Genomic DNA, 26,362 nt, shown 5'->3' with positions numbered 1-26,362 from the left:
ATATGTCAGGGATGGCATCCGGAGTAAAACTTAAATCAACATGCAGATCTGCTGTGGCGATCCGGGTTTCTGTGTAGGCTCTCAGTTGTCCAGGTGGTTTCCATAGTAGAGAAGCTTGAATCTTCGACTCTCGCGTCAAGCAACCTATATATATATATATATATATATATATATATATATATATAAGACATCTAATTGATGCATCAATCAGTTTCATCCTTCATTTCTTCAAACTGCCTTCCTTTGAGGAGCCGGTTGCTAGGAAACTGAATGCTGAGGTTCTGCGAGGATGCTGTGCACCTGGAGCTGTTCAAAGTGCAGAGGGGCCGGCGGATTAATACACTCTCTTATCAGCTGTATCAGGTCAGATGTCTGAACGGTGTGACGTTGCAATTATGAGTGCAGTCACCGAAATTATATTGAATTACATATGGTAAATGGACGGCATTTATATCGCAGTTTTCCATCTGCATCAGATGCGCAAAGCGCTTTACAATAATGCCTCACATTCACCCTGATGTCAGGGTGCTGCCATACAAGGCGCTCACTACACACCGGGAGCAACTAGGGTATTAAGGACCTTGCCCAAGTGCCCCTATTGATTTTCTCGGTCAGACTGGGATTTGAACTGAGGATCTTCTGGTCTCAAGCCCAGCACTTAACCACTAGACCATCTCCTCCCCTATATGTAATACAGAGCATATGCTTCTGCTGGGGAAATAATGGCCAACCATTATGACTACCAGACAACAGAGACCTTTGTGATATCATAAGGCAGGTGAACATTAAAGTCAGTATCGTCACCAATTATGTTTGTGATATGATGGGATGTTATGGGGTCTTATGCCTATGAATAACTCACTATAATACAAGGGCATAATGACAATAAACTGATTATTTAGATGTCTGACTTTGTTGCAACAAATCAATCTGAAAAGAAAGTTTGTTCTGCTGACCTACAGACCTGCTGGAACACTGCATCTGCTGCACATTTCTAGCCCTGTTTCAGGGGGGAAAAATTGTAATATGTATGATGGAAATTAGGAGCAGGTGTGATAGAATTTGCATTATGCTGGAATTCTCCCTAACAAATATAGTCACATCCAGTCTCCGCAGGGGGCAGATAATTATAATTTGTCTTATTTTGAAGAGATTTATAGTTAACTATTTTTCTGGGGGCGCCCCCTAACTGGCGCAGCCAGCATTAAAAATGTACCCAATAAGTGTAAACCAGATTGGACAAACTAAGTTACAAATAATAAATACATACCTTGCAACACAACCGCGCCCCCCCTGATTTTATTTAAGCGGCACACACCTGTCACTGAGAATGTTGTTGTGCTGTCCGACGGTGCGTCAGGCTTCACAAGGGTTCACAACCTTGCATATTTCAAAGGTCCACAAGTTCCGCATGACGGTAAATCAACTGCATTTACAGTAGTGTTCAGAATAATAGTAGTGCTATGTGACTAAAAAGATTAATCCAGGTTTTGAGTATATTTCTTACTGTTACATGGGAAACAAGGTACCAGTAGATTCAGTAGATTCTCAGAAATCCAACAAGACCAAGCATTCATGATATGCACACGCTTAAGGCTATTAGTAAAAAAAGTAGAAAAGGGGGTGTTCACAATAATAGTAGTGTGGCATTCAGTCAGTGAGTTCGTCAATTTTGTGGAACAAACAGGTGTGAATCAGGTGTCCCCTGTTATGTGTCGGACGCGGGCGGAGGACCGACCAGCGTTTGACAGGACCCAGTATAAAATAAGCAAAGCACGGTACAAAGGATAACAGAATTTAATAAACATAACAGTGATGTGCAGAACAAATAAGTGCGCGGTCTGGCGAGGTGGAAAGATGGTGCACTCCCAGCAGCACAAACGGTCCGGAGCCAGAACAGTTCGGACCCAAGGACCCCGCCGACACCCCCCAGGTGGCCGCGACCAACCGAGTCTGTGAAAGAAGAAACCATCATGTGAGTCCACCACTCCACACACAGAGAGACCAGTCAAAGGTGTACATAACCAGCAAACACTTCCTGGCTTAATCACTAATCAGCTTCCCACCCTGCAGGCATGGAACACCCAGTTCAATTTCTCCACTGCAGTGGAAGCTGATTAAACGACTAACATAACAGCTCAATATAATAAGGTGTGAGGGACACCACATTTACTGACTGTACTCATGTTAGTCACAAAACCTAAAGTACCTCAGGAAGTGTGCTGACGAGCGTGAGACCTCACCCCCTCCTCTTTCACAGACCATGGCATCAAACCTGCTACGGTCTCTGCATCCATGATGATGAGATGGCTCTCTAGACGACGATCTCACCCGTCTGGTCACAAGGTCGAGTCTCTGGCAAATACACACTGTGTACTCCAGACTTAAATGCAACCATGCCCCAATCCATATAGATGCACCACAGCTGTGAGTCCTGACGAGCTGCACATGACCAGCCTCAGGTGATCAGGGTGAGGTCCTAATAACTCAGCCACACAGCCACTCAGTCCTGAACGCATGCCACCTGGAAGGAAAAACAAAAGACAGAGAACAGAAGACGGAAACAAAAGGCAGCCAGGCACCCCAGCCATACAACAGTCCCCTATGTAAGGATGAAGCCAGCACCTGTTGAACATGCTTTTCTCTTTGAAAGCTTGAGGAAAATGGGATGTTCAAGACATTGTTCAGAAGAACAGCGTTGTTTGATTAAAAAGTTGATTGGAGAGGGGAAAACTTATACGCAGGTGCAAAAAATTATAGGCTGTTCATCTACAATGATCTCCAATGCTTTAAAATGGACAAAAAACCAGAAAGAAAATGGAAAACAACCATCAAAATGGATAGAAGAATAACCAGAATGGCAAAGGCTCACCCATTGATCAGCTCCAGGATGATCAAAGACAGTCTGGAGTTACCTGTAAGTGCTGTGACAGTTAGAAGATGCCTGTGTGAAGCTAATTTATTTGCAAGAATTCCCCGCAAAGTCCCTCTGTTAAATAAAAGACATGCAGAAGAGGTTACAACTTGCCAAAGAACAAATCAAATCAAATCAATTTTATTTATATAGCGCCAAATCACAACAAACAGTCGCCCCAAGGTGCTTTATATTGTAAGGAAAAATCCATACAATAATTACAGACCTGTCACAAAAATGTGCTTTTGGTGACAGTATCACAAACCATAGATATAATTTACTTTTTGTGATGCCATCGCAGAATGGCTTGAGATTGGGTTGGTAGATCCTTATGTCATAAAGTCATTTCTCAAATATTGGGGAAGACAAAAAATGAAAGCAAAGCAATAAATCATGCTGAATCTATTCAAAGGACCAACCTTTCACAAAACTCCATTGAAATCTGTCATCTACTTTAATCTATTGTGCACACAGACAAAGAGGCAATCGTGGGACAACCCAGTCAGTCAGTGGACGATATAATCATCGAGGACTCCAAACAAAATCATGTGACAGCTTGTGAAAATGTTTCTTATCCAGTTTTGCTTCTCTTTCTGCACTGTTGCCTCAGTATTTGTGCTTTTCTCACTGCTGCTTTGTCTTCAGTCTGATAAGGTTTGAATGGCAAAACAAGAAATGGCAAAGCACGCAAAATGTCCTGCCTCATGGTGTTTCTGTCCCAGTGGTTCACGAAAGCGGTACAACAGTTGAACAAAACACGATCCACAGCTGGAAAATGGGAGATTACGATGCCTTCAGCCAAATCAAAAGCAACGGTGCATCCAGAAGGTATTCACAGCACTTCACTTTTTTCACATTTTGTTATGTTACTGCCTTATTCCAAAATGGATGAAATTATTTTTTTCACTCAAAATTCTACAAAAAACACCCCATAATAATTATTTTTTTTTTTTGCTAATTTAAAAAAAAGTAAAAAAAAAAAAAAAAAAAAAAGCAAATGTACCTAAGTATTCACACCCTTTGGTCAGTCCTTTGTTGATGCATCTTTGGCAGCAATTACAGCCTCAAGTCTTCTTGAATATGATGCCACAAGCTTGGCACACCTATCTTTGGGCAGTTTTGCCCATTCCTCTTTGCAGCACCTCTCAACCTCCATCAGGTTGGATGGGCAGCGTCAGGTGCACAGCCATTTTCAGATCTCTCCAGAGATGTTCAGTTGGATTCAAGTCTGGGCTCTGGCTGGGCCACTTAAGGACATTCACAGAGTTGTCCTGAAGCCACTCCTTTGATATCTGCGCACTGCTATCCTGCTGAAAGATGAACCATATGCGCCAGTCTGAGGTCAAGAGCACTCTGGAGCAGGTTTATATCCAGGATGTCTCTGTACATTGCTGCATTCCTCTTTCCCTCAATCCTGACTAGTCTCCCAGTTCCTGCCACTGAAAAACATCCCCACAGCATGATGCTACCACCACCATGCTTCACTGTAGAGATGGTGCCTGGTTTCCTCCAAACATGACACCTGGCATTCACGCCAAAGTGTTCAATCTTTGTCTTATCAGACCAGATCATTTTGTTTCTCATGGTCTGGGAGTCCTTTAGGTCCCCTTTGGCAATCTCCAGGCGGGCTGCCATGTGCCTTTCATTAAGGAGTGGCTTCCATCTTGCCACTGTATCATAGAGGCCTGATTGGTGGATTGCTGCAGAGATGGCTGTCCTTCTGGAAGGTTCTCCTCTCTTCACAGAAGAATGCTGGAGCTCTGACAGAGTGACCATCAGGTTCTTGGTCACCTAAATGACTAAGGCCCTTCTTCCCGAGTGCTCGGTTTAGACAGACGAACGGCTCTAGGAAGAGTCCTGGTGGACCCAACCTTCTTCCATTTATGGATGATGGAGACCACTGTGCTCATTGGGACCTTCAGTGCAGCAGAAATGTTTCTGTACCCATCCCCAGATTTGTGCCTTAAAATAATCTTGTCTTGGAGGTCTCCAGACAATTCCTTCGACTTCATGCTTGGTTTGTGCTCTGACATACACTGTCAACTGTGGGGACCTTATATGTAGCCAGGTGTGTATCTTTCCAAATCATGTCCAATGAAACATCTCAGGGATGATCAGTAGAAACAGGAGGCACCTGAGCTCAATTTTGAGCTTCATGGCAAAAGCTGTGAATACCTACGTATGCCCAGCTCGTCCACAATTTCTCGGATAGTCACACGACTGAAAAGCCACCAAAAGCCGTCTGAATCTTTCGAATGGTGGAAGAGCTGGGCATTTCACAACATGTCCTGTGAGGCTTCATCACGGAGGCGCTTTTGCTGCGCCATCAGCTTCGTGCCAATGAATTTCGCCGCCACTCTTTTCATAGCAAAATCTTCTTTCACAGTGGAATGTGCCGGAAAAGTGCTGATGTCCACCTCTTCTGCAATTTCTCGGCCAGTCACACGTCGGTCCCACATCACCACAGCCTTCACTTTGGATATGATCCGGTCATTTCAGCGTGTTGATGGCCGACCGGAGCGTGGCTCGCTCTCCACCGTTGTGCGGTCTTTAAACCGGTTGTACCGCTCCTTAATCTGTGTGATGCCCAGAGGATTGTCACCGAAAGCCGTCTGAATAATCCGAATGGTTTCCACCTGGCTGTCGCCCAGTTTCTGGCAAAATTTGATGCAGTCGCGCTGCTCCAGTCGTTCCGCCATTTTCTTGCAAAGAAAAAACGACGAGAGACTCCACCCATCCTCACACAAAGGCTGCTTACAAGCAAATGCCGCAACCGACAGGCGTGAAAAAATTCACGCATGCGCACGAAGGTTCAAGGTTGGCTCATGCAAGCACACGTGATTCAAATCCGTCAGGTTTTTGAAAAAAATAAAAAGGTCGGATACTTTTCTAACAGACCTCGTATATATATATATATATATATATATATATATATATATATATATATATATATATATATATATATATATATATATATATATATATACACACACACACAGTGAGGAAAATAAGTATTTGAACACCCTGCAATTTTGCAAGTTCTTCCACTTAGAAATCATGGAGGGGTCTGAAATTTTCATCTTAGGTGCATGTCCATTGTTAGAAACATAATCTAAAAAAAAATTCCGGAAATCACAATGTATGATTTTTTAATAATTTATTTGTATGTTACTGCTGCAAATAAGTTTTTGAACACCTGTGAAAATCAATGTTGATATTTGGTTCAGTAGCCTTTGTTTGCAATTACAGAGGTCAAATGTTTCCTGTAGTTTTTCACCAGGTATTCACACACTGCAGCAGGGATTTTGGTCCACTCCTCCACATAGATCTTCTCCAAATCTTTCAGGTTTGGAGTTTCAGCTCCCTCCAAAGATTTTCTATTGCGTTCAGGTCTGGAGACTGGCCAGGCCACTCCAGGACCTTGAAATGCTTCTTACGGAGCCCCTCCTTATTTGCCCTGGCTGTGTGTTTGAGGTCGTTGTCATGCTGGAAGACCCAGCCATGACCCATCTTCAATGCTCTTACTGAGGGAAGGAGGTTGTTTGCCAAAATCTCGCAATACATGACCCCATCCATCCTCCCTTCAATACGGTGCAGTCGTCCTGTCCCTTTTGCATAAGAGCACCCCCAGAGTATGATGTCCCCCTCCCCCCCCCCATACTTCACGGTTGGGATGGTTTTCTTGGGGTTGATCTCATCCTCTAAACATGGTAAGTGGAGTTCATTCCAAAAAGCTCTATTTTAGTCTCATCTGACTACATGACCTTCTCCCATGCCTCCTCTGGATCATCCAGATGGTCACTGGTGAACTTCAAACGGGCCTGGACATGTGCTGGCTTGAGCAGGGGGACCTTGCTGCCCTGCAGGATTTTAAACCATGACAGCATCATGTGTTACTAATGTAATCTTTGTAACTCTGGTCCCAGCTCTCTTCAGGTCATTGACCAGGTCCTCCTGTGTAGTTCTGAGCTTTCTCAGAATCATCCTTACCCCACAAAGTGAGATCTTGCATGGAATCGCAGACCGAGGGAGATTGACAGTCATCTTGTGTTTCTTCTACTTTCTAATATATAATCTTAACAGTTGTTGTCTTCTACCAAGCTGCTTGCCTGTTGTCCTGTAGTCCATCCCAGCCTTATGCAGGTCTACAGTTTTGTCCCTGGTGTCCTTAGACAGCTCTTTGGTCTTGGCTATGGTGGACAGGTTGGAGTGTGGTTGATTGAGTGTGTGAACAGGTGTCTTTTATACAGGTAACAAGTTCAAACAGGTGCAATTAATACAGGTAAAGAGTGCAGAATAAGAGGCGTTCTTAAAGAAAAATTAACAGGTCTGTGAGAGCCCGAATTCTTGCTGGTTGGTAGGGGATAAAATACTTATTTGCAACAGTAACATACAAATAAATTATTTAAAAAAATCATACATTGTGATTTCCGGATTTTTTTTTTTTTTTTTTTTTTTTTAGATTATGTCTCTCACAGTGGACATGCACCTAAGATGAAAATTTCAGACCCCTCCATGATTTCTAAGTGGGAGAACTTGCAAAACCGCAGGGTGTTCAAATACTTGTTTTCCTCACTGTGTGTGTATATATATATATATATATATATATATATATATATATATATTTGCAAAAATAAAAACAAACTTTTTTCACATTGTCATTATGGGGTATTGTGTGTAGAATTTTGAGGAAAAATTAATTTCATCCATTTTGAAAAAAGGCTGTGACATAATAAAATGTAGCAAAAGTGAAGAGCTGTGAATACTTTCTGGATACGCTGTAATTCTGTTTGATTCACTGATGCTTGTGTTTACGCTTTAAATAGGTCCATGACTGATCTTCTGAAATCACAAGAACATCAGTCTGCAAGAAAATGGGTCAACAACAGCACAGTAATCTCAGTGCTCAGTCACATGTTTGAGTCTTTGTTGCAAGCAGCTACAGCTGAATTCCCCGCTGTGTTAATGACAGGTTGACTTCAATGATTATTCAATTTCAAAAGCACCGGTTGATTAATTTTCTGTCTTTCAACTCATTAATTCAAGAATTGTCTTTAGCTCTGCTGTGTGCGAGTAGTCTTCAATTTAATGTTAATCAGTCCTAAACAAATCAGCCTTTGAGATCAGTACAACCTTTCTCCCCACTCTTTCTATCTCTCCCTCTGTCTCTCTTCTCTTCCTCCCTGCCTCTCCTCCTCCCCTTCTCTCTCTCAGCCATCCATGAGTTTCCTGAGGACATTTTCACTCTGCAGCAGAGGAGGCAGGGAGCCGTCCTCCTTCACGCTCTCTGTGTGAGCACCAGTTTAAAATGAAACAAGCCTCATTCTGTTTTCATAAATCTGCACCAAAATGAGGCATTTAACCAACAATGTGTCTTCTGTCTTTCAAAGGCTATCTACATGTTTCATGCACTGGCCATTGTGTGCGATGTTTATTTTGTGCCATCACTGGAAAAAGTATCGCAGGTATTTAATGAGAATGAAAAACATCATTTTTGATTTTGAAGTTGACCTTGATATTTGCCGTTTTCAAGCAGATCTTCCCAACTAACCGTTTGAATCTCTCTAGAACCTTCAACTCAGTGAGGATGTTGCCGGAGCAACCTTCATGGCCGCTGGGAGCTCCGCCCCTGAGCTCTTCACCTCGTTAATTGGTCAGTATGATACTCAAGCTACTAGATTTGTGCAGTAATGATGATTGCTCCATTAGCATGCTCATCATCATCTATGATGCAGAGGACAACTTTCATTGTGGCTTAGTAAAAGCAATATATTTTTCTGTTTGTCACTTAACCTTTGACTTTGGTTAAGGTCAAGGTCATAACTGTTTAACTCTGGATCAAATAACAAGGACACACAAAACCATATGATACAGTATCAGTGAATCACAAAGGGCTGACAAATTTATTTAACCTTTATTTAACCAGGTTAGTCCCATTGAGATCGAGACCTCTTTCAATTCACCTAAAGTGCATGTGTTTAAACGTTGGAGGAAACTCACGCAAACACGGGGAGAACATGCAAACTCCATACAGAAAGGCCGCATGTGGGAATCAAACCCATGACCTTCTTGCTCTGAGGCAACAGAGCTAACCATTAATCCATCGTACGGCCCAAAGAGCTCAGGTTCGATTACCACCTGGTTCTTCCTGTGTTCATGTGGGTTCCCCCCGGGTGCAGGTTTCGTGAACTGGAAACATTAAATTTGACCGTAGGTGAGTGAGTGTGAAGGTGCTTGTCTCTATGTGTGTTGGCTCTGTGAAAGAGCCACTGCCTCTGCACAGCGTAATCTGCCTCTTCTCCTTGTTTTTTAGGGGTGTTTATCACAAAGGGGGACGTGGGCGTGGGGACGATCGTAGGATCAGCTGTCTTTAACGTCCTGGTCATCATTGGCATTTGTGGCATCTTTGCCGGACAGGTACAAATAGTCTGAACAATTAATCAACTGAAATTAATGTCGGTTGTTTTTATTTTAGATAGTGATTTCATGTTACACCATTCAATCTGAACGTGACCTGGGTTTGTCTCTGCAGCCCATCACTCTGAGTTGGTGGCCTCTGTTTAGGGACTCAGTCTTCTACATCCTGTCCATTGTGGTTCTTATCCTGGTGAGAGATCCTCAACAATCTTTTAGCCCCTTAAAAGATGGGATGTTTTCTTATCTGATAGAAGGGTCTAAGGGCTGGAGGGCTGACTTAGCTTGAGACATAGATAGCAATAGAGACTCCCTATACTGGATGTGTATTGCAAGTGCGCCACCATGGGAGCCATCTGCCATCACCAAATGGGGACGAACAACGTAAACTAGTGTAAGCCATTCAATAATTGAGCACTACTTACAGTGATTTGAGCAAAATCATGAAAATGAATGAATTCATAATAGTTGCTAAAATACACTATAAACCCTATATTTTCTTACCTTGAACTGACAATTTAGGGGCCAAATGTTTTTGGATAGCTTTGAGCTGGTGTCCTTAAAGTGGATATGACACCTAAAAAATTAGGTAAAACTGATATAAATATCAAAATATACATACAGTATAGTAAGTGGAAAGTGGTTTTAATTTTTATCACTGAGAAATAAAGTTTGTACAGCTTCTCAAAAGTGTGTTTCTTGGAAAGTGCGTTCCATCAGCGGTCACGTGATGCCGTGACGTCACAACGTGTAGAGTCCCGTCTTTGTCTGTTCGATTGACAACAGGAAAAAATGAACCTCAGCATGGACAGTGACGAGATCAAGAACTTTTCTGACTCCTCTTCAAGTGTGGATTATTTCTGACTCGGATCCTGAGGATGTTGCAGCAGTAATTAGACCCTACAGATTGGAGCCGTATCTTTCGGACGAACATTCAAACCAGGAGCATTCTGGAAAATAATGCCGACGGTGTTTATGGCAGAGACGAAGCAGAGGCAAGAGACATGCCAATTCCGATGGATTTTGAAAGGCTGCAGAATATGGAATGGTAAGGGAGGCTTCGATTTTTGTTGCTGCTGTTTATAACACTATAATTATAGCATTTTCGATTCTAGCGTCTGTTTACTGCCTTTGTTATTGTTCCAAAGCCGCGATAGTGTAGCTATTACTTGCAGACCACCGTCATTACCTTCGGGTTTTTGCTGTTTTTGAGTGCCTGGGATTGCATTCATCTGTGTTTAGTTACATTGTTTTCACAAAAGAGGTTTTTCCGTAATTATTGTATGGCTTTGCCTTACAATATAAAGTGCCTTGGGGCAACTGTTTGTTGTGATTTGGCGCTATATAAATAAAATTGATTTGATTTGATTAGAAAAGAATAGGAAATAAACGGCGAAAGTTTCGAAAAAGATCGCCGAAAACAACAGTGAACATGCCGCCGCCGTGTTTACTATGTATTGCACTATTTTTACAAGTTCCTTGACCATTTCAAGATTATTGTGAACATATTATTTGGGGTTGACATTTTAGGTGTTCCTGTGAGCGGTGCAAGAACATGGAGATGGTAGAGGAAAGTGTCTGCTGTCGGGAGCAAATGCGGGTGTGCGAGCGGAGGGAGCAGCAGCCTGACATTTCATGCATCGCACAACACTGCGGCTTTCGATCAATCTGCCTGGGTTTGAAAAGGCTAAAACCTTTTGCCCTTGTGTTTGTGCAATATGCTGCGACACACTGGTCAGGCATATCGACAAACAAGTCCTTGAGACCTGTGTTTAATCAAAGTTTCTGCCGCTAAAAAAAAGTGTGAACAACGGCCATCAAGAGCGCAAGCCGATACGGTCCACAGGCAGTGACGTTTTTCAGGTTTGGTGCTCAGCGGGAAGCTGGTCACGGGGCGTGCACATTTTTCAGTGGCGGGACGTTCAGTGTTGAACCACGTCCATCTTCCCAAAATGCTTAGGTTGACCGAATTATTTTATTTATTTGGTTTATTTGAATAGGGACAAGTCTGTTCCATGAATCATGTTACATACTACAACATTTTAACAAGTGCTAATTCGCAATGTCCATCCCTAGATGGGTCTTGCATAAAACAAAACAAAAAACATAAACACAATAAAATACATTACAACACAAAGTTAATAAGCGGTCAGTGATGACCGCTTATATAACCTTTGTTACATGTAATAAGACTACGTTGTGTTTAAGTGTCATATCCACTTTAAAGGTGCTATGTGCAGGATAATTTTAACAACAATCAATGAGTTACAACTATGCAATGTGTAAACATTACTCCATGCATGCTAAAGTTTGCAAATCTGTACATCAGTCTTGCAGACAGTAATTTATAGATGATTAAAGAGGTGGATATTAATATCCTAACAGTGTGTTGCAGAGTTTATATTCATGCATTACAAGCCAGTACGCTGTCATAATGATCACCAGTGCTGTGGTCTTGCTGTTACAGTCTGTCTTTATTTTCTTAAAAAAAAAGAAGCAAAAACCAAAGTTCAACACTCACTTATCAAAATATTTTTTTCCCTCCTATTTTTCTTCAGTTAAAAACAACAGTAACACACAGAGCTATAATGCGTTTCCACAGCAACAGAGGCTGGCATACTCCATAGAGGAGGCTATAAAAAAAGTAATACAACCTTAAACAGGGAAACAATCTGGCCGAGTTTGTTTCACCATTGCAGAACGTGGTGGTGGTTGCACTGACTTGCTGCAAGTTGCTCCATTCTTTGATGGCGACACTGCCTCCTTGGTGGCACATGGTCATGTGAAGAGTCCACTCTCTATGAACTGAACTGATGTTTGAAATGACAGTTATAGACATGTGACAAATTAAAGTTCACTTACTCAGATATTTTTTAAATTTTTGTTACAGGTGATCTATGATGAAAAAGTCATGTGGTAAGATTATGGTGTTAACTTTATTTATTGTGCAACATGTGTTGGGGGGAAAAAACCTGTGGGGGTGTATGTGCTTGTGTGCATGCTTTTTAATAAATGTGTGCATGTGTATGTGCATATTGCAGGTGGGAGACCATCATCTTGATTTCTGTGTATGGAATCTATATCATCATCATGAAGTGAGTCTGTTTCTTTCCCTTTCTGTGTTTTAAAGCCACATGCACACTCTGTACATGCTTTTCATGAAGTCGATGTGTTCGTAGATTCAACGGGTATCTGTGCAGTGTGGTCGAGAGACACTGCAGCCCGGGGGGTCAGCCGTGTCTGAGCGGCCTCAGGCGGACAACAGCCATAGGAATCGTTGGAGATTGTGACAACGACATGGTGCCGCTGAAGCCAGGTACGTGTGTGCATGTGAAGATGTTCTCAGCAGTGTCAGTGACACAGTTTACACTCTGTGAACCATTTCTGCTTCCCTCTGGGTCCCCCACAAACTGAAATAGAACTGGTCTGCTTTCACTCTAACCTTCTATTTTTTTTTTTTTTGGATGCATCTTCATTCCCATGTTTCTGTTCATCTTCCTTTCTCAGACTCGTGTGTGGTGGTTGGACAGGATTCGGGGGCGGTGATGGCAGACGAGTTGCTGAACCTCCACTCCCAACAGCTCACCTTCTCAGAGGCAAGCCTCCGCCTTCTTATCACCTTGCATTTCCCCCCTTCACCCACCTGCACATAGCACACTTGAAACAGTCTTCTAAGTACAGTGTGAGTGACCACAGAGTGTACACCGTCAACCCGTTCACATCTCTAACCGTTTTTCCCCACTCGACGATACACTCGCCGAGGATCAAACTCTGGTTATTGGCGACTCTGTTTTGAGAAATGTGAAGTTAGCGACACCAGCAACCATTGTCAATTGTCTTCCGGGGGCCAGAGCAGGCGACATCAAAGGACATTTGAAATTGCTGGCTAAGGCTAAGCGTAAATTTGGTAAGATTGTAATTCACGTCGGCAGTAATGACACTCGGTTACGTCAATCGGAGGTCACTAAAATTAACATTGAATCGGTGTGTAACTTTGCAAAAACAATGTCGGACTCTGTTGTTTTCTCTGGGCCCCTCCCCAATCAGACCGGGAGTGACATGTTTAGCCGCATGTTCTCCTTGAATTGCTGGCTGTCTGAGTGGTGTCCAAAAAATGAGGTGGGCTTCATTGATAATTGGCAAAGCTTCTGGGGAAAACCTGGTCTTGTTAGGAGAGACGGCATCCATCCCACTTTAGAGGGAGCAGCTCTCATTTCTAGAAATCTGGCCAATTTTTTGGGATCCTCCAAACTGTGACTGTCTAGCGTTGGGACCAGGAGGCAGAGCTGTGGTCTTATACACCTCTCTGCAGCTTCTCTCCCCCTGCCATCCCCCTATTACCCCATCCCCGTAGAGACGGTGCCTGCTCCCAGACCACCAATAACTAGCAAAAATCTATTTAAGCATAAAAATTCAAAAAGAAAAAATAATATAGCACCTTCAATTGCACCACAGACTAAAACAGTTAAATGTGGTCTATTAAACATTAGGTCTCTTTCTTCTAAGTCCCTGTTGGTAAATGATATAATAATTGATCACGTATTGATTTATTCTGCCTAACAGAAACTTGGTTACAGCAGGATGAATATGTTAGTTTAAATGAGTCAACACCCCCGAGTCACACTAACTGTCAGAATGCTCGTAGCATGGGCCGGGGCGGAGGATTAGCAGCAATCTTTCATTCCAGCTTATTAATTAATCAAAAACCTAGACAGAGCTTTAATTCATTTGAAAGCTTGTCTCTTAGTCTTGTCCATCCAAATTGGAAGTCCCAAAAAACAGTTTTATTTGTTATTATCTATCGTCCACCTGGTCGTTACTGTGAGTTTCTCTGTGAATTTTCAGACCTTTTGTCTGACTTAGTGCTTAGCTCAGATAAGATAATTATAGTGGGGCGATTTTAACATCCACACAGATGCTGAGAATGACAGCCTCAACACTGCATTTAATCTATTATTAGACTCTATCGGCTTTGCTCAAAAAGTAAATGAGTCCACCCACCACTTTAATCATATTTTAGATCTTGTTCTGACTTATGGTATGGAAATAGAAGACTTAACAGTATTCCCTGAAAACTCCCTTTTGTCTGATCATTTTTTAATAACATTTACATTTACCCTGATGGACTACCCTGCAGTGGGGAATAAGTTTCATTACACTAGAAGTCTTTCAGAAAGCGCTGTAATTAGGTTTAAGGATATGATTCCTTCTTTATGTTCTCTAATGTCATATACCAACACAGAGCAGAGTAGCTACCTAAACTCTGTAAGGGAGTTAGAGTATCTTGTCAATAGTTTTACATCCTCATTGAAGACAACTTTGGATGCTGTAGCTCCTCTGAAAAAGAGAGCTTTAAATCAGAAGTGCCTGACTCCGTGGTATAACTCACAAACTCGTAGCTTAAAGCAGATAACCCGTAAGTTGGAGAGGAAATGGCGTCTCACTAATTTAGAAGATCTTCACTTAGCCTGGAAAAAGAGTTTGTTGCTCTATAAGAAAGCCCTTCGTGAAGCTAGGACATCTTTCTACTCATCACTAATTGAAGAAAATAAGAACAACCCCAGGTTTCTTTTCAGCACTGTAGCCAGGCTGACAAAGAGTCAGAGCTCTATTGAGCTGAGTATTCCATTAACTTTAACTAGTAATGACTTCATGACTTTCTTTGCTAACAAAATTTTGACTATTAGAGAAAAAATTACTCATAACCATCCCAAAGATGTATCGTTATCTTTGGCTGCTTTCAGTGATGCCGGTATTTGGTTAGACTCTTTCTCTCCGATTGTTCTGTCTGAGTTATTTTCATTAGTTACTTCATCCAAACCATCAACATGCTTATTAGACCCCATTCCTGCCAGGCTGCTCAAGGAAGTCCTACCATTATTTAATGCTTCAATCTTAAATATGATCAATCTATCTTTGTTAGTTGGTTATGTACCACAGGCCTTTAAGGTGGCAGTAATTAAACCATTACTTAAAAAGCCATCACTTGACCCAGCTATCTTAGCTAATTATAGGCCAATCTCCAACCTTCCTTTTCTCTCAAAGATTCTTGAGAGGGTAGTTGTAAAACAGCTAACTGATCACCTGCAGAGGAATGGTCTATTTGAAGAGTTTCAGTCAGGTTTTAGAATTCATCATAGTACAGAAACAGCATTAGTGAAGGTTACAAATGATCTTCTTATGGCTTCGGACAGTGGACTTATCTCTGTGGTTGTTCTGTTGGACCTCAGTGCTGCTTTTGATACTGTTGACCATAAAATTTTATTACAGAGATTAGAGCATGTCATAGGTATTAAAGGCATTGCGCTGCGGTGGTTTGAATCATATTTGTCTAATAGATTACAGTTTGTTCATGTAAATGGGGAATCTTCTTCACAGACTAAAGTTAATTATGGAGTTCCACAAGGTTCTGTGCTAGGACCAATTTTATTCACTTTATACATGCTTCCCTTGGGCAGTATTATTAGACGGTATTGCTTAAATTTTCATTGTTACGCAGATGATACCCAGCTTTATCTATCCATGAAGCCAGAGGATACGCACCAATTAGCTAAACTGCAGGATTGTCTTACAGACATAAAGACATGGATGACCTCTAATTTCCTGCTTTTAAACTCAGATAAAACTGAAGTTATTGTACTTGGCCCCACAAATCTTAGAAGCATGGTGTCTAACCAGATCGTTACTCTGGATGGCATTTCCCTGATCTCTAGTAATACTGTGAGAAATCTTGGAGTTATTTTTGATCAGGATATGTCATTCAAAGCGCATATTAAACAAATATGTAGGACTGCCTTTTTGCATTTACGCAATATCTCTAAAATCAGAAAGGTCTTGTCTCAGAGTGATGCTGAAAAACTAATTCATGCATTTATTTCCTCTAGGCTGGACTATTGTAATTCATTATTATCAGGTTGTCCTAAAAGTTCCCTAAAAAGCCTTCAGTTGGTTCAGAATGCTGCAGCTAGAGTACTGACGGGGACTAGCAGGAGAGAGCATATCTCACCCGTGTTGGCCTCCCTTCATTGGCTTCCTGTTAATGCTAGAATAGAATTTAAAATTCTTCTTCTTACTTATAAGGTTTTGAATAATCAGGTCCCATCTTATCTTAGGGACCTCGTAGTACCATATTACCCCATTAGAGCGCTTCGCTCTCAGACTGCGGGCTTACTTGTAGTTCCTAGGGTTTGTAAGAGTAGAATGGGAGGCAGAGCCTTCAGCTTTCAGGCTCCTCTCCTGTGGAACCAGCTCCCAATTCAGATCAGGGAGACAGATACCCTCTCTACTTTTAAGATTAGGCTTAAAACTTTCCTTTTCGCTCAGGCTTATAGTTAGGGCTGGATCGGGTGACCCTGGACCATCCCTTGGTTATGTTGCTTTAGACGTAGACTGTGTTTCATAATTATTGTATGGCCTTGCCTTGCAATGTGGAGCGCCTTGGGGCAACTGTTTGTTGTGATTTGGCGCTATACAAGAAAAAAGTTGATTGATTGATTGATTGATCTTCCCCCCCTAGTGGAGATATTTGAGCTATTTGCACTGCGTCAGTGCTGCAATTGTTAATTAATTTACATATGGGCAAATGGTGTCCTATTTGTCACCGAGCGCACAGCACAGCAGCACACAAACATTGCTAATACACAGCCAATGCAGTTGTCATTTTTTGTTGTGTAAGTAGCAAGTATACTTGTATTCATCTGTGCCCCCATGGGCGTGTTGGTCTTAAAATGAGTTGTGGCCAGTGTAGTGCTTGTGTGTCGCTATCAAAGCACAACAGAAAGCGATCAAGGCACAGGCAGCACACACAGGGATCCACACTGGCACATCATGCAACAGCACTGAATTGAAAAAAAACCCAAAACAAAATACAATGAAACAACAATAAAAGCAAACAGAAAACCACACAACCTGAGTAACTTTGGTTTGTATCATATTTTTATGCTCAGTTTGTTCCACCGTGGGTTCACAGGTGGGGAGCACCAAGATGGGTCTGGCCTCAGTGTCTTAGTTGACTAGGACTGGAGGGCTGTCTGCTCCTGGTGGGGTATGGAGAAGATCACAGGAATTGGAGGAAGCTTCACAGGAATGAGGCACTGAAATGCTTCACCTCAGGAAGTTGTGGTGGATGACTGCCATTTCTGTTTACTTGTTTGAAGGATTTCTGCAGAATTGTTTCCTTGCCAGAAAACCTCTCACTTCTGAGTTTAACATCGGAATAGCAATGCATCAGATGCTGAAATTCTTGTTTGTTATACCCCTGTCACACATAGTGGCGTCGGACATATGAATCGGCGCACATCTGAAAAGTGTTGGATTTCAGTTCCAAAACGCTCTGACAGCAATCTGTGGAAGTCGACACAGTTGGTCAAAATCGGCCAGAGGCCTCGAGTGTAATGCATATGTTCAAAATTCTCCGGGTGCAGTTGAGATGGGACACATGTCCGACGGTGGTCCATGTGCAATCTGTCGACCATCTGACCGCAATTTACATATTCCGATGGTGGCAAAACAGGATTCAAAATGATTTGAGTGCATACAAGGGAACCTTGAGATGGCTCTGGCACCACTAAGCCTGCCAGTATGACCTGCACGTGCCGCGTATAATAATGTCCACCGCCCAGGAGCGCAAAGGAACTGTCGAAATGTATGTGGCATGCTTCATCATGATAATAATTCTGAATTATTATGTACAGTGAATGTGAACAGCGGCTATCAAACCGAAAGCTCTGTGCACTACTGCGTGCATGCTGCCGCAAATCTGGCCCATGCAGCATTATGCACACACACACGCACATGGCTGAGTGATAATTGCAGCCCACACGTGTGCGCTGTGTGCCCGTGCGCCACGCACACCCGTGCTGCACATTCCTGTGCACGTGCGCATGAGGAACACAGCGCTCCGGTCCCATGTTTGCCATTCAGGCATTTGGAGATTGGGCAGTCTGCAGCACCTTTTTTGACCATCTGACAGCGGTCTCTGTCGTCTACATACACTCTGGATGCGATCTGACAGGTGTGGACGAGGCAGTCTGTCTGCACTCCGACACTGCAGACCGCGCCTCTTTTCCTCCTGACTGTATCGGATTATGGCAATATTTGCCGTATCGGGCATGCTTCCGGCACATTCTTGCTATGTGTGACGTGGGCTTTAAAGGGAATGACAAACAACAATCTGATTGGTTTGTTTCAGCTTGAGCTCAAAACATGCTCATGACAAATTAAATGACTAAATACTACCCCTTTGCTTCCTATACCTGACTATGTACTCAGACTATATGCCGTGTAAACAGCAAAACACGAGTTGGATATGCCCCAAATACACTTGTTATGTACTTTAGGCTGTGTGACAATAGACCATCAAAGGATGACCCACTCAGCATTTAATTACCCATAACGTTCTGTGGCATAGCACTATGGAACATGTACTTGAAATCTTTGGAAGAGTTCTTGTTTGTGTTTCTCTGTACATGGATTCACATTTTCAATGCTAATATTAAGAAATCTTTCAGGATTATGGCTATCCTAAGATGACCACAGGTAATTAGGCAACAGGTAGGGGTACACCCTGGACAAACCACTAGTATCATAGGGCCACATATAGACAGATACATACATTCACAACTACGAACAAATGTCTTTGGAAGCGGGAAGAAGCCAGAGCACCTGGAGAGAACCCTCGCAAACACTGGGAGAATGTGCAAACTCCACGCAGAAAGGCTCAGGTGGGAAACAATCCCAGGACCTCCTTGCTGTGAGGCGACAGTGCCAACCACTAGGTCACTGTGCTGCCATCATGGCAAATTACAGCTGCCAATAACTTTTGTTTACAGTGTTTTTGCTCCAATACGTAGGGAAGGACAAACTAATAAACAAAACCAGAACTCACCTAAAGTTGCAGCACCTTTGTGTTTGATATACTGGGTTATGGGTAATGACAAAACACTGAATAGTCCTTTAAAGGGACATCTAGTTATTTTTCAAGCACAACAACCCCAAATGTTATTTTTTAGCACCACTGCATTGTTTTTTGCCAGAGTGGATGAACACATTTACTCTTTTGGTTAGCTTTTTGGTTTGTCACAAATGGGATACACGTTTCGGACCGATTGTTATGGTAACCAGTCGGATATGGGAAAATATGGGACAAGAAATCGGCCAATCAGAGCGTGCGTAGTGTCGCAGACATATAATAATAATGGATATTTTTGGAAGTTTGCAGATTGTAGCGAAGCAAAGACACAAAGCTTGCCACCCGACGTGATGCATGATAATATCCCAACACAATGAGAGAAGTCATTAAATCTGCTGCCTGGCTCTCAGCTGTCCTGCATGTACACTCAACAAAAATATAAACGCAACACTTTTGCTTTTGCTCCCATTTTGTATGAGATGAACTCAAAGATCTAAAACTTTTTCCACATACACAATATCACCATTTCTCTCAAATATTGTTCACAAACCAGTCTAAATCTGTGATAGTGAGCACTTCTCCTTTGCTGAGATAATCCATCCCACCTCACAGGTGTGCCATATCAAGATGCTGATTAGACACCATGATTAGTGCACAGGTGTGCCTTAGACTGGCCACAATAAAAGGCCACTCTGAAAGGTGCAGTTTTATCACACAGCACAATGCCACAGATGTCGCAAGATTTGATGGAGCGTGCAGTTGGCATGCTGACAGCAGGAATGTCAACCAGAGCTATTGCTCGTGTATTGAATGTTCATGTCTCTACCATAAGCCGTCTCCAAAGGCGTTTCAGAGAATTTGGCAGTACATCCAACCAGCCTCACAACCGCAGACCACATGTAACCACACCAGCCCAGGACCTCCACATCCAGCATGTTCACCTCCAAGATCGTCTGAGACCAGCCACTCGGACAGCTGCTGAAACAATCGGTTTGCATAACCAAAGAATTTCTGCACAAACTGTCAGAAACCGTCTCAGGGAAGCTCATCTGCATGCTCGTCGTCCTCATCGGGGTCTCGACCTGACTCCAGTTCGTCGTCGTTTCGCACGTTGGAGAGGTGTTCTCTTCACGGATGATGCGAAGGAGATGTGTTGCACTGCATGAGGCAAATGGTGGTCACACCAGATACTGACTGGTATCCCCCCCCCAATAAAACAAACTGCACCTTTCAGAGTGGCCTTTTATTGTGGACAGTCTAAGGCACACCTGTGCACTAATCATGGTGTCTAATCAGCATCTTGGTATGGCACACCTGTGAGGTGGGATGGATTATCTCAGCAAAGGAGAAGTGCTCACTATCACAGATTTAGACTGGTTTGTGAACAATATTTGAGGGAAATGGTGATATTGTGTATGTGGAAAAAGTTTTAGATCTTTGAGTTCATCTCATACAAAATGGGAGCAAAACCAAAAGTGTTGCGTTTATATTTTTGTTGAGTATATGTTTCTATTGCCGATTCCAAATTAAAATGCAACTGCCAATGCTTCCCCACTCTCTGCCATGTCCCCAACCAGTGCCTTGGCTTCCTAATCAGTGCTTAGAGCCCAAGTCAGAAAACTGTTCCAGTTTTAACCTGTTGTATCATTTTTATTTTTTCCTTTTCACCCCCTTCTCTTTTCATTTCTCTGCTCTCCTTCTCCCAACCCACAGAGACAGAGGCTCATTCATGCTCGGAGTGGCCCTGAAGAGGGTGGGGCTACCAGAGATGGCGGTTTGGGCGTTAGCAGGCCATGGGGACGAGAAAATGGGGTGGTGACTGAGGTAGACAGACAGCCCGTGGAGGGAGAGAAGGAGGGGAGAAAAGAAACAGCAGGGGGAGACAGGAGGCGGAGCACAACCGAAGAGGAAGAGGAGGAGGAGCAGGAGGATGGAGAGGAAGAGAATGGTCCTTTCAAACCCTTTGTCATGCCAGGTGAGTGATGAATGAACTGCTGCCAAAATAGAATACATTTTTACAGTGCATCACGAAAGTATTCACTACACTGCACTTTTCCCACAATTTAATTTTACAGCCATATTCCATAATGGATGAAATTAATTTTATTTCCTCAAAATTCTACACACAATACCCCATAATGACAATGTGAAAAAAGGCTTTTGTTATATTTATTGTTTTATCTTGTTTCGTTCTTTTAGATTTTTCCTAATTAATTAAAAATAAACATGTGAGAAAATCACATGTACATAAGTATTCACAACTTTTGCCATGAAGCTCAAAATGAGCTCAGGTGCATCCTATTTCCAGCGATCGTCCCTGAGATGTTTCTACAGCTTAACTGGAGTCCACCTGGGCAAATTCGATTGATTGGATTTGCGAGTGCCAGTCTGCACCTCACTTTCAAATATGAGAGTGATTGTGGCATGTTTGATTAAGATATAATGTAAAATATTCATTAAATGGGGTTTTCAATAGTAAATTCATTGATATAAGTACAAATGATGCCAGCTGTGATTGTAAACAATTTATGTCAACAAGTGTTTGCAAATATGATTTCATTCAAAAGCAATATCCCTAAAAAAGGATCAGCCTTTGAGGAGCAAAGATGGACAGAGGGTCTCCAGTTTGTCAACAAATGCTTGAGAAAATTACTGAAATGTTTAAAAAGCAATGTTCTTCACAGAAAGATTGGAAGAGACCTTAAATATTTCTCCTCTACAGTGTACGTATAACATCATTGAACAATTCAAGAATCTGGAGGAATTTCAGTGTATAAAAGACAAGAACGCAAGCCTAAGCTGAACACCAGTGATCTATCCCTCAGATGGCTCTGCATCAAGAACCGTCATTCATCAATAGCTGATATAACCACATGGGCAAGAGATTACTTGAGGAAATCTTTGTCAAGCACAACAATACGGAGTTACATTCACAAATTCCACTTAACTTAATTCCACTGTACTGTACTAAAAAGAAGACTTATGGTAACTGTCCAGAAGTAGCGTTGACTTCTTTGGGCTCGGAGGCTTTGGGTTGGACCACTACACAGTGGAAACATGTATTGTGTTCAGATGAAGAAATGAATGATGTGTGCTCCAGACTAAAAGGACCATTCAGACTTTTGTCAGTAGCAAGTTCAAAAGACAGAGTCTGTCACAGTATGGGCTCATGTAAATTTCCTTTGCCCTTGGCAAAGGACATTTACACTCCTGTGAAGGCAGCATTAATCAACAAAATTATACTGAGGTTTTAAAGCAACATATGCCGCCTTCAAGACATCTTTTCGTGAGATGTCCATGCATTTTTCAACAAGACAATGCTAACCCATCATCTGCAAGAAGGTACAGGTATTGGACTGGATTGCCTTCAGTCCTGATGTGTCCCCAAAAGAGAATTTTGAAACAAAAAATTTATCAACAACAGCCCCACAATGATACACATCTTAAGATGTGTTTGCAGGAAGTACAGACAAAATAACACTTGAAATGCTTCATTTCTCGATTTCTTCAGCACAGAAATATATTTTTAAAGTGTTGTGAGAAGCAATGGCAACATTATGGAAACCGGGGAATGGTGAATCACGGGGCACAGTGAATCAGTAGCTATATCTGCAAAACTACATATACGTATATTTGCAGCAGTTAATGCCATATTTTTTGCATAAAGACATCCCCCTTATAAATTAGTGTTTTGTTTTTGGATACATTAAGGATAAAACTAACTGGCAAGTGAAGTCAGTTTTTTCCTATCAAAAGTAAATGTCATTGTCTTTGTATTTATTTCTCACAACAGAGGAAAGGTGGCCCAAAAAATGATTAGTTAGAAGACTACCCTGTCCAACTGATGAGCATGTGTTATGTCTTCTCCAGACTATCAGCTGTTTGATAACATGACTCGTGTGTCACATGCACCTGGGGCACAGTGACTCAGTCTAGAAAGTGATTTACTAAGCCCCAGTATCAAGTGGATGTCAAATATTACTTGTTGAAGCTTAGACATTTATTTTTCCATGAATTATTTCTATAATTTGTGTATATAAACAACTGTTTTCACAATTGAACAGAAATTATGACAGTTGTATTTATAATAGTTCTAAAGGACTTATATCACTATGTAAGACACTCACACATTACATAGCTAGTTTGCTGGATTACAGTTTGTATATGCATCAGCATATATTTAATAATTTTGAAGAAATATTTATAATAATGTATTTTGTCATTATATTCTAAATTGATTCACTGTGCCCCGTACACTAATTCACTGTGCCCCCTGAATTAGTGTCCGGGGCACAGTGAATCAAAAAATGTAAAATTGTTTTTAAACACCAGTAAATTACACTTGGGGAGACATAAATAATACAGCCTTATAAACAATAACTTGCTGTGTTAAATCCACAATAGAATGACCTAAACCTATGCATAATGTGTTTATGCTGCCACAAAACAACATTTCTGATCCACTGTGCCCCGGCTTCCCCTACAAAGTGGTAAATGGTTTAGCGTCCTAATTTTTTTGTTTGTTTGTGTGTTTGTTTGGAATGGGTTGAGGGCCTGAAATGCATGAATGGAAGTATATTAAGAAATGAAATTCAGCTGATGAGAAAAAAAACATGAGCCGCTTAGGTGGGTAGGGAGAGTTCCCATGGGATAAAAAAGCTCTTCAACCTACCATCCCTGGTCCTCAAGACCAGGCACCTAAGTGGCTCTACTCTTTTTTATATATATATATATATATATATATATATATATATATATATATTTTAGTATACACTTGTAGAGTTCTACCTTAGAATTTGAATGTATAATAGAAGATATACCTTACTGCATATTCATGAAATATCTTGGGTTCATACTGTCTGCAATGAAACAGAACTCAAAGTCAATGTAAGGATCCATCTTTATTCTTTGGGTCCTCTCGGGGATCCAGATATGGTTTGTGATTTTGTTGAGCCTTTGGACTATGTGGTCACCTCTTGCCCTTAGTGTGACAGCTGTGATGATGCAGATACCGGGAGCGTTGCTGTTTTTCAGCTTCCTCAGTGCGGCTTTGCTCCTGTCTGGGGTAACGAGTGTGATAGGGAAATCTGGATTTGGGTCATTGGTGGTACTGGGCTGATCAGTGACAGGGGGATTTCAGGAACTGGGGGATGGTCAAAGAGTTGGCCGAAATGTTTAATTTAATTTAATTAGCTTATAATGCGCCAAATCACAGCAAAAGCCGTCTCAAGGCACCTTACATAAAACAAGTCAACATAAATTGAATAAATAATTAAAAATGAATACAAAAATCAAATACATAAATAAAAACAGAAGTAAAAGATTAAAACAAATAAAAATAAAAACTATCCATAAGAAAGAGAATAAAAATAGGTTTTGAGTCTTGACTTAAAATGTCCACAGACTCAGACTGCCTCACGGTCGCAGGAAGACTGTTCCACAGGGTGGGTGCACGATACGAAAAGGCTCTTTGACCTGCTGACTTCTTCTTCACCCTGGAACACAGAGAGGTCCCGCATCCTGTGACCGCAAAGCCCGGGCCGGCACGTAGAGTTCCACCAGATCAGCCAGATAAGATGGCGCCAGTCCATGAATAACCTCATAAGTCAATAACAAAACCTTAAAATCTGCTCTCACAGAGACAGGGAGCCAGTGCAAACATGCCAAAATGGGTGTGATATGTTCAGACCTTCTGCTACGTGTCAGAAGTCTGGTGGCAGCGTTCTGAACCAGCTGAAGACCCCTAATGCTGGACTGTGGTAACCTTGAAAATAGAACATTACAATAATCTAGTCTAGAAGAAACAAAAGCATGAATCAGGGTCTCAGCATCAGCCATGGAAGGATGGGGTGGATTCTCGCTATATTTCTCAGATGGAAAAAAGCAGTCCTATTAACATCCCTGATGTGGAGGTCAAAAGACAACGTGGGATCAAAAATTACCCCAAGGTTCCTCATTTTGTCCGTATGATGTATGGCACAGGAACCCAGGCTGAGCGCCAGCTGGTCAAACTGATGCCAATGTCTCGCTGGACCAAGAACCATCATTTCAGTCTTATCAAAGTTTAAAAGTAGGAAGTTACTAGACATCCAACTTCTCACTGATAGAAGACAGTCCTCCAGGGATTTTATGGGAGTGAGATTTCCCGCAGTTATCGGCATGTACAACTGAGTATCATCAGCATAACAATGAAAGGCAATCCCAAAACTCCGCAGTATATGCCCAAGGGGTGCCACATACAGGGAGAAAAGCAAGGGGCCTAAAACAGATCCCTGTGGAACCCCAAATCTCATGTCAGCAAGGTCAGAGGTAGTGCCATTATACAAGACACATTGAGAACGACTGGACAGATATGACGTCAACCAGGCAAGGGCACCTCCAGTAATCCCCAAAAAATTCTCCAACCTATCAAGCAAAATATGATGATCCACGGTATCAAATGCAGCACTGAGATCTAACAACACCAAAACCGTAGTGGTGTCTGAGTCCATTGCTCGTAGAAGATCATTCACAACTTTAGTGAGAACTGTCTCTGTGGAGTTATATTTCCTAAAAGCAGACTGCAGCGGCCCAAAAAGATCATTCTCAGTGAGGTGGTCTATGAGCTGCCGTGAAACCACCTTTTCTAAAATTTTGGAACAGAATGATAGATTTGATATCGGCCTGTAATTTTTCAATACACTAGGGTCAAGATTAGATTTCTTAAGTGATGGTTTAATCAGTGCTGATTTAAAACATTTTGGAACAGTTCCAGAGGTTAATGACAGATTAATAATTTCCAGCACAGTCGGCCCAAGAGTGGGCCACAGGTCCTTAAACAATTTTGTTGGTATGGGATCAAACAAACAGGTTGTGCTTTTTGTAGACGCCACAAGTTTCGTCAGCACGCCCAATGAAATACTATTAAATTTTGTCAATCTAGGTAACACCTCAATGGTAGCGCCCACCTCCATAGCAGGTTTTAATGGCTGGGCCGAGGCGTGCTGAGATATGCTCAGCCTAATATCTTCTATTTTCTTCTCAAAATAATCCAAGAAATCCTGTGCTGAAAAGGGAGGACGACTAACAGGTGGCTGCCCGTGAATAAGAAATGTGACCGTGTCAAACAAAAACTTTGAGTTATG

General features: G+C 42.0%; 1 protein-coding gene and 1 long non-coding RNA gene across 2 annotated transcripts in view; one reads left to right on the top strand and one right to left on the bottom strand.

Moving 5' to 3' along the window:
- Nucleotides 1-26,362, top strand: part of LOC117520297 (sodium/potassium/calcium exchanger 3-like) — a 46,476-nt gene that overhangs the window by 725 nt on the left and 19,389 nt on the right. Inside the window, exons 3-12 of the mRNA XM_034181617.1 lie at nt 8,129-8,205; nt 8,305-8,379; nt 8,483-8,567; nt 9,228-9,331; nt 9,447-9,521; nt 12,219-12,244; nt 12,370-12,423; nt 12,508-12,644; nt 12,836-12,924; nt 20,952-21,213. Of these exons, the coding sequence (XP_034037508.1) occupies nt 8,129-8,205; nt 8,305-8,379; nt 8,483-8,567; nt 9,228-9,331; nt 9,447-9,521; nt 12,219-12,244; nt 12,370-12,423; nt 12,508-12,644; nt 12,836-12,924; nt 20,952-21,213 (984 nt within the window). The remainder of the gene's footprint in view (nt 1-8,128; nt 8,206-8,304; nt 8,380-8,482; nt 8,568-9,227; nt 9,332-9,446; nt 9,522-12,218; nt 12,245-12,369; nt 12,424-12,507; nt 12,645-12,835; nt 12,925-20,951; nt 21,214-26,362) is intronic.
- LOC117520298 lies at nt 421-18,121 on the bottom strand. The gene is made up of 3 exons (XR_004563594.1): nt 18,110-18,121; nt 16,574-16,576; nt 421-514 (listed from the first exon to the last, which is right to left on the bottom strand). It is a non-coding gene; the product is annotated as an uncharacterized LOC117520298 (long non-coding RNA).

Source organism: Thalassophryne amazonica, chromosome 11 (genome assembly GCF_902500255.1).
Source record: "Thalassophryne amazonica chromosome 11, fThaAma1.1, whole genome shotgun sequence".
Taxonomy (NCBI): Eukaryota; Metazoa; Chordata; class Actinopteri; order Batrachoidiformes; family Batrachoididae; genus Thalassophryne; species Thalassophryne amazonica.
Note: the sequence above shows the minus strand (reverse complement) of the source record. Positions and strands in the feature narration are given on the sequence as shown.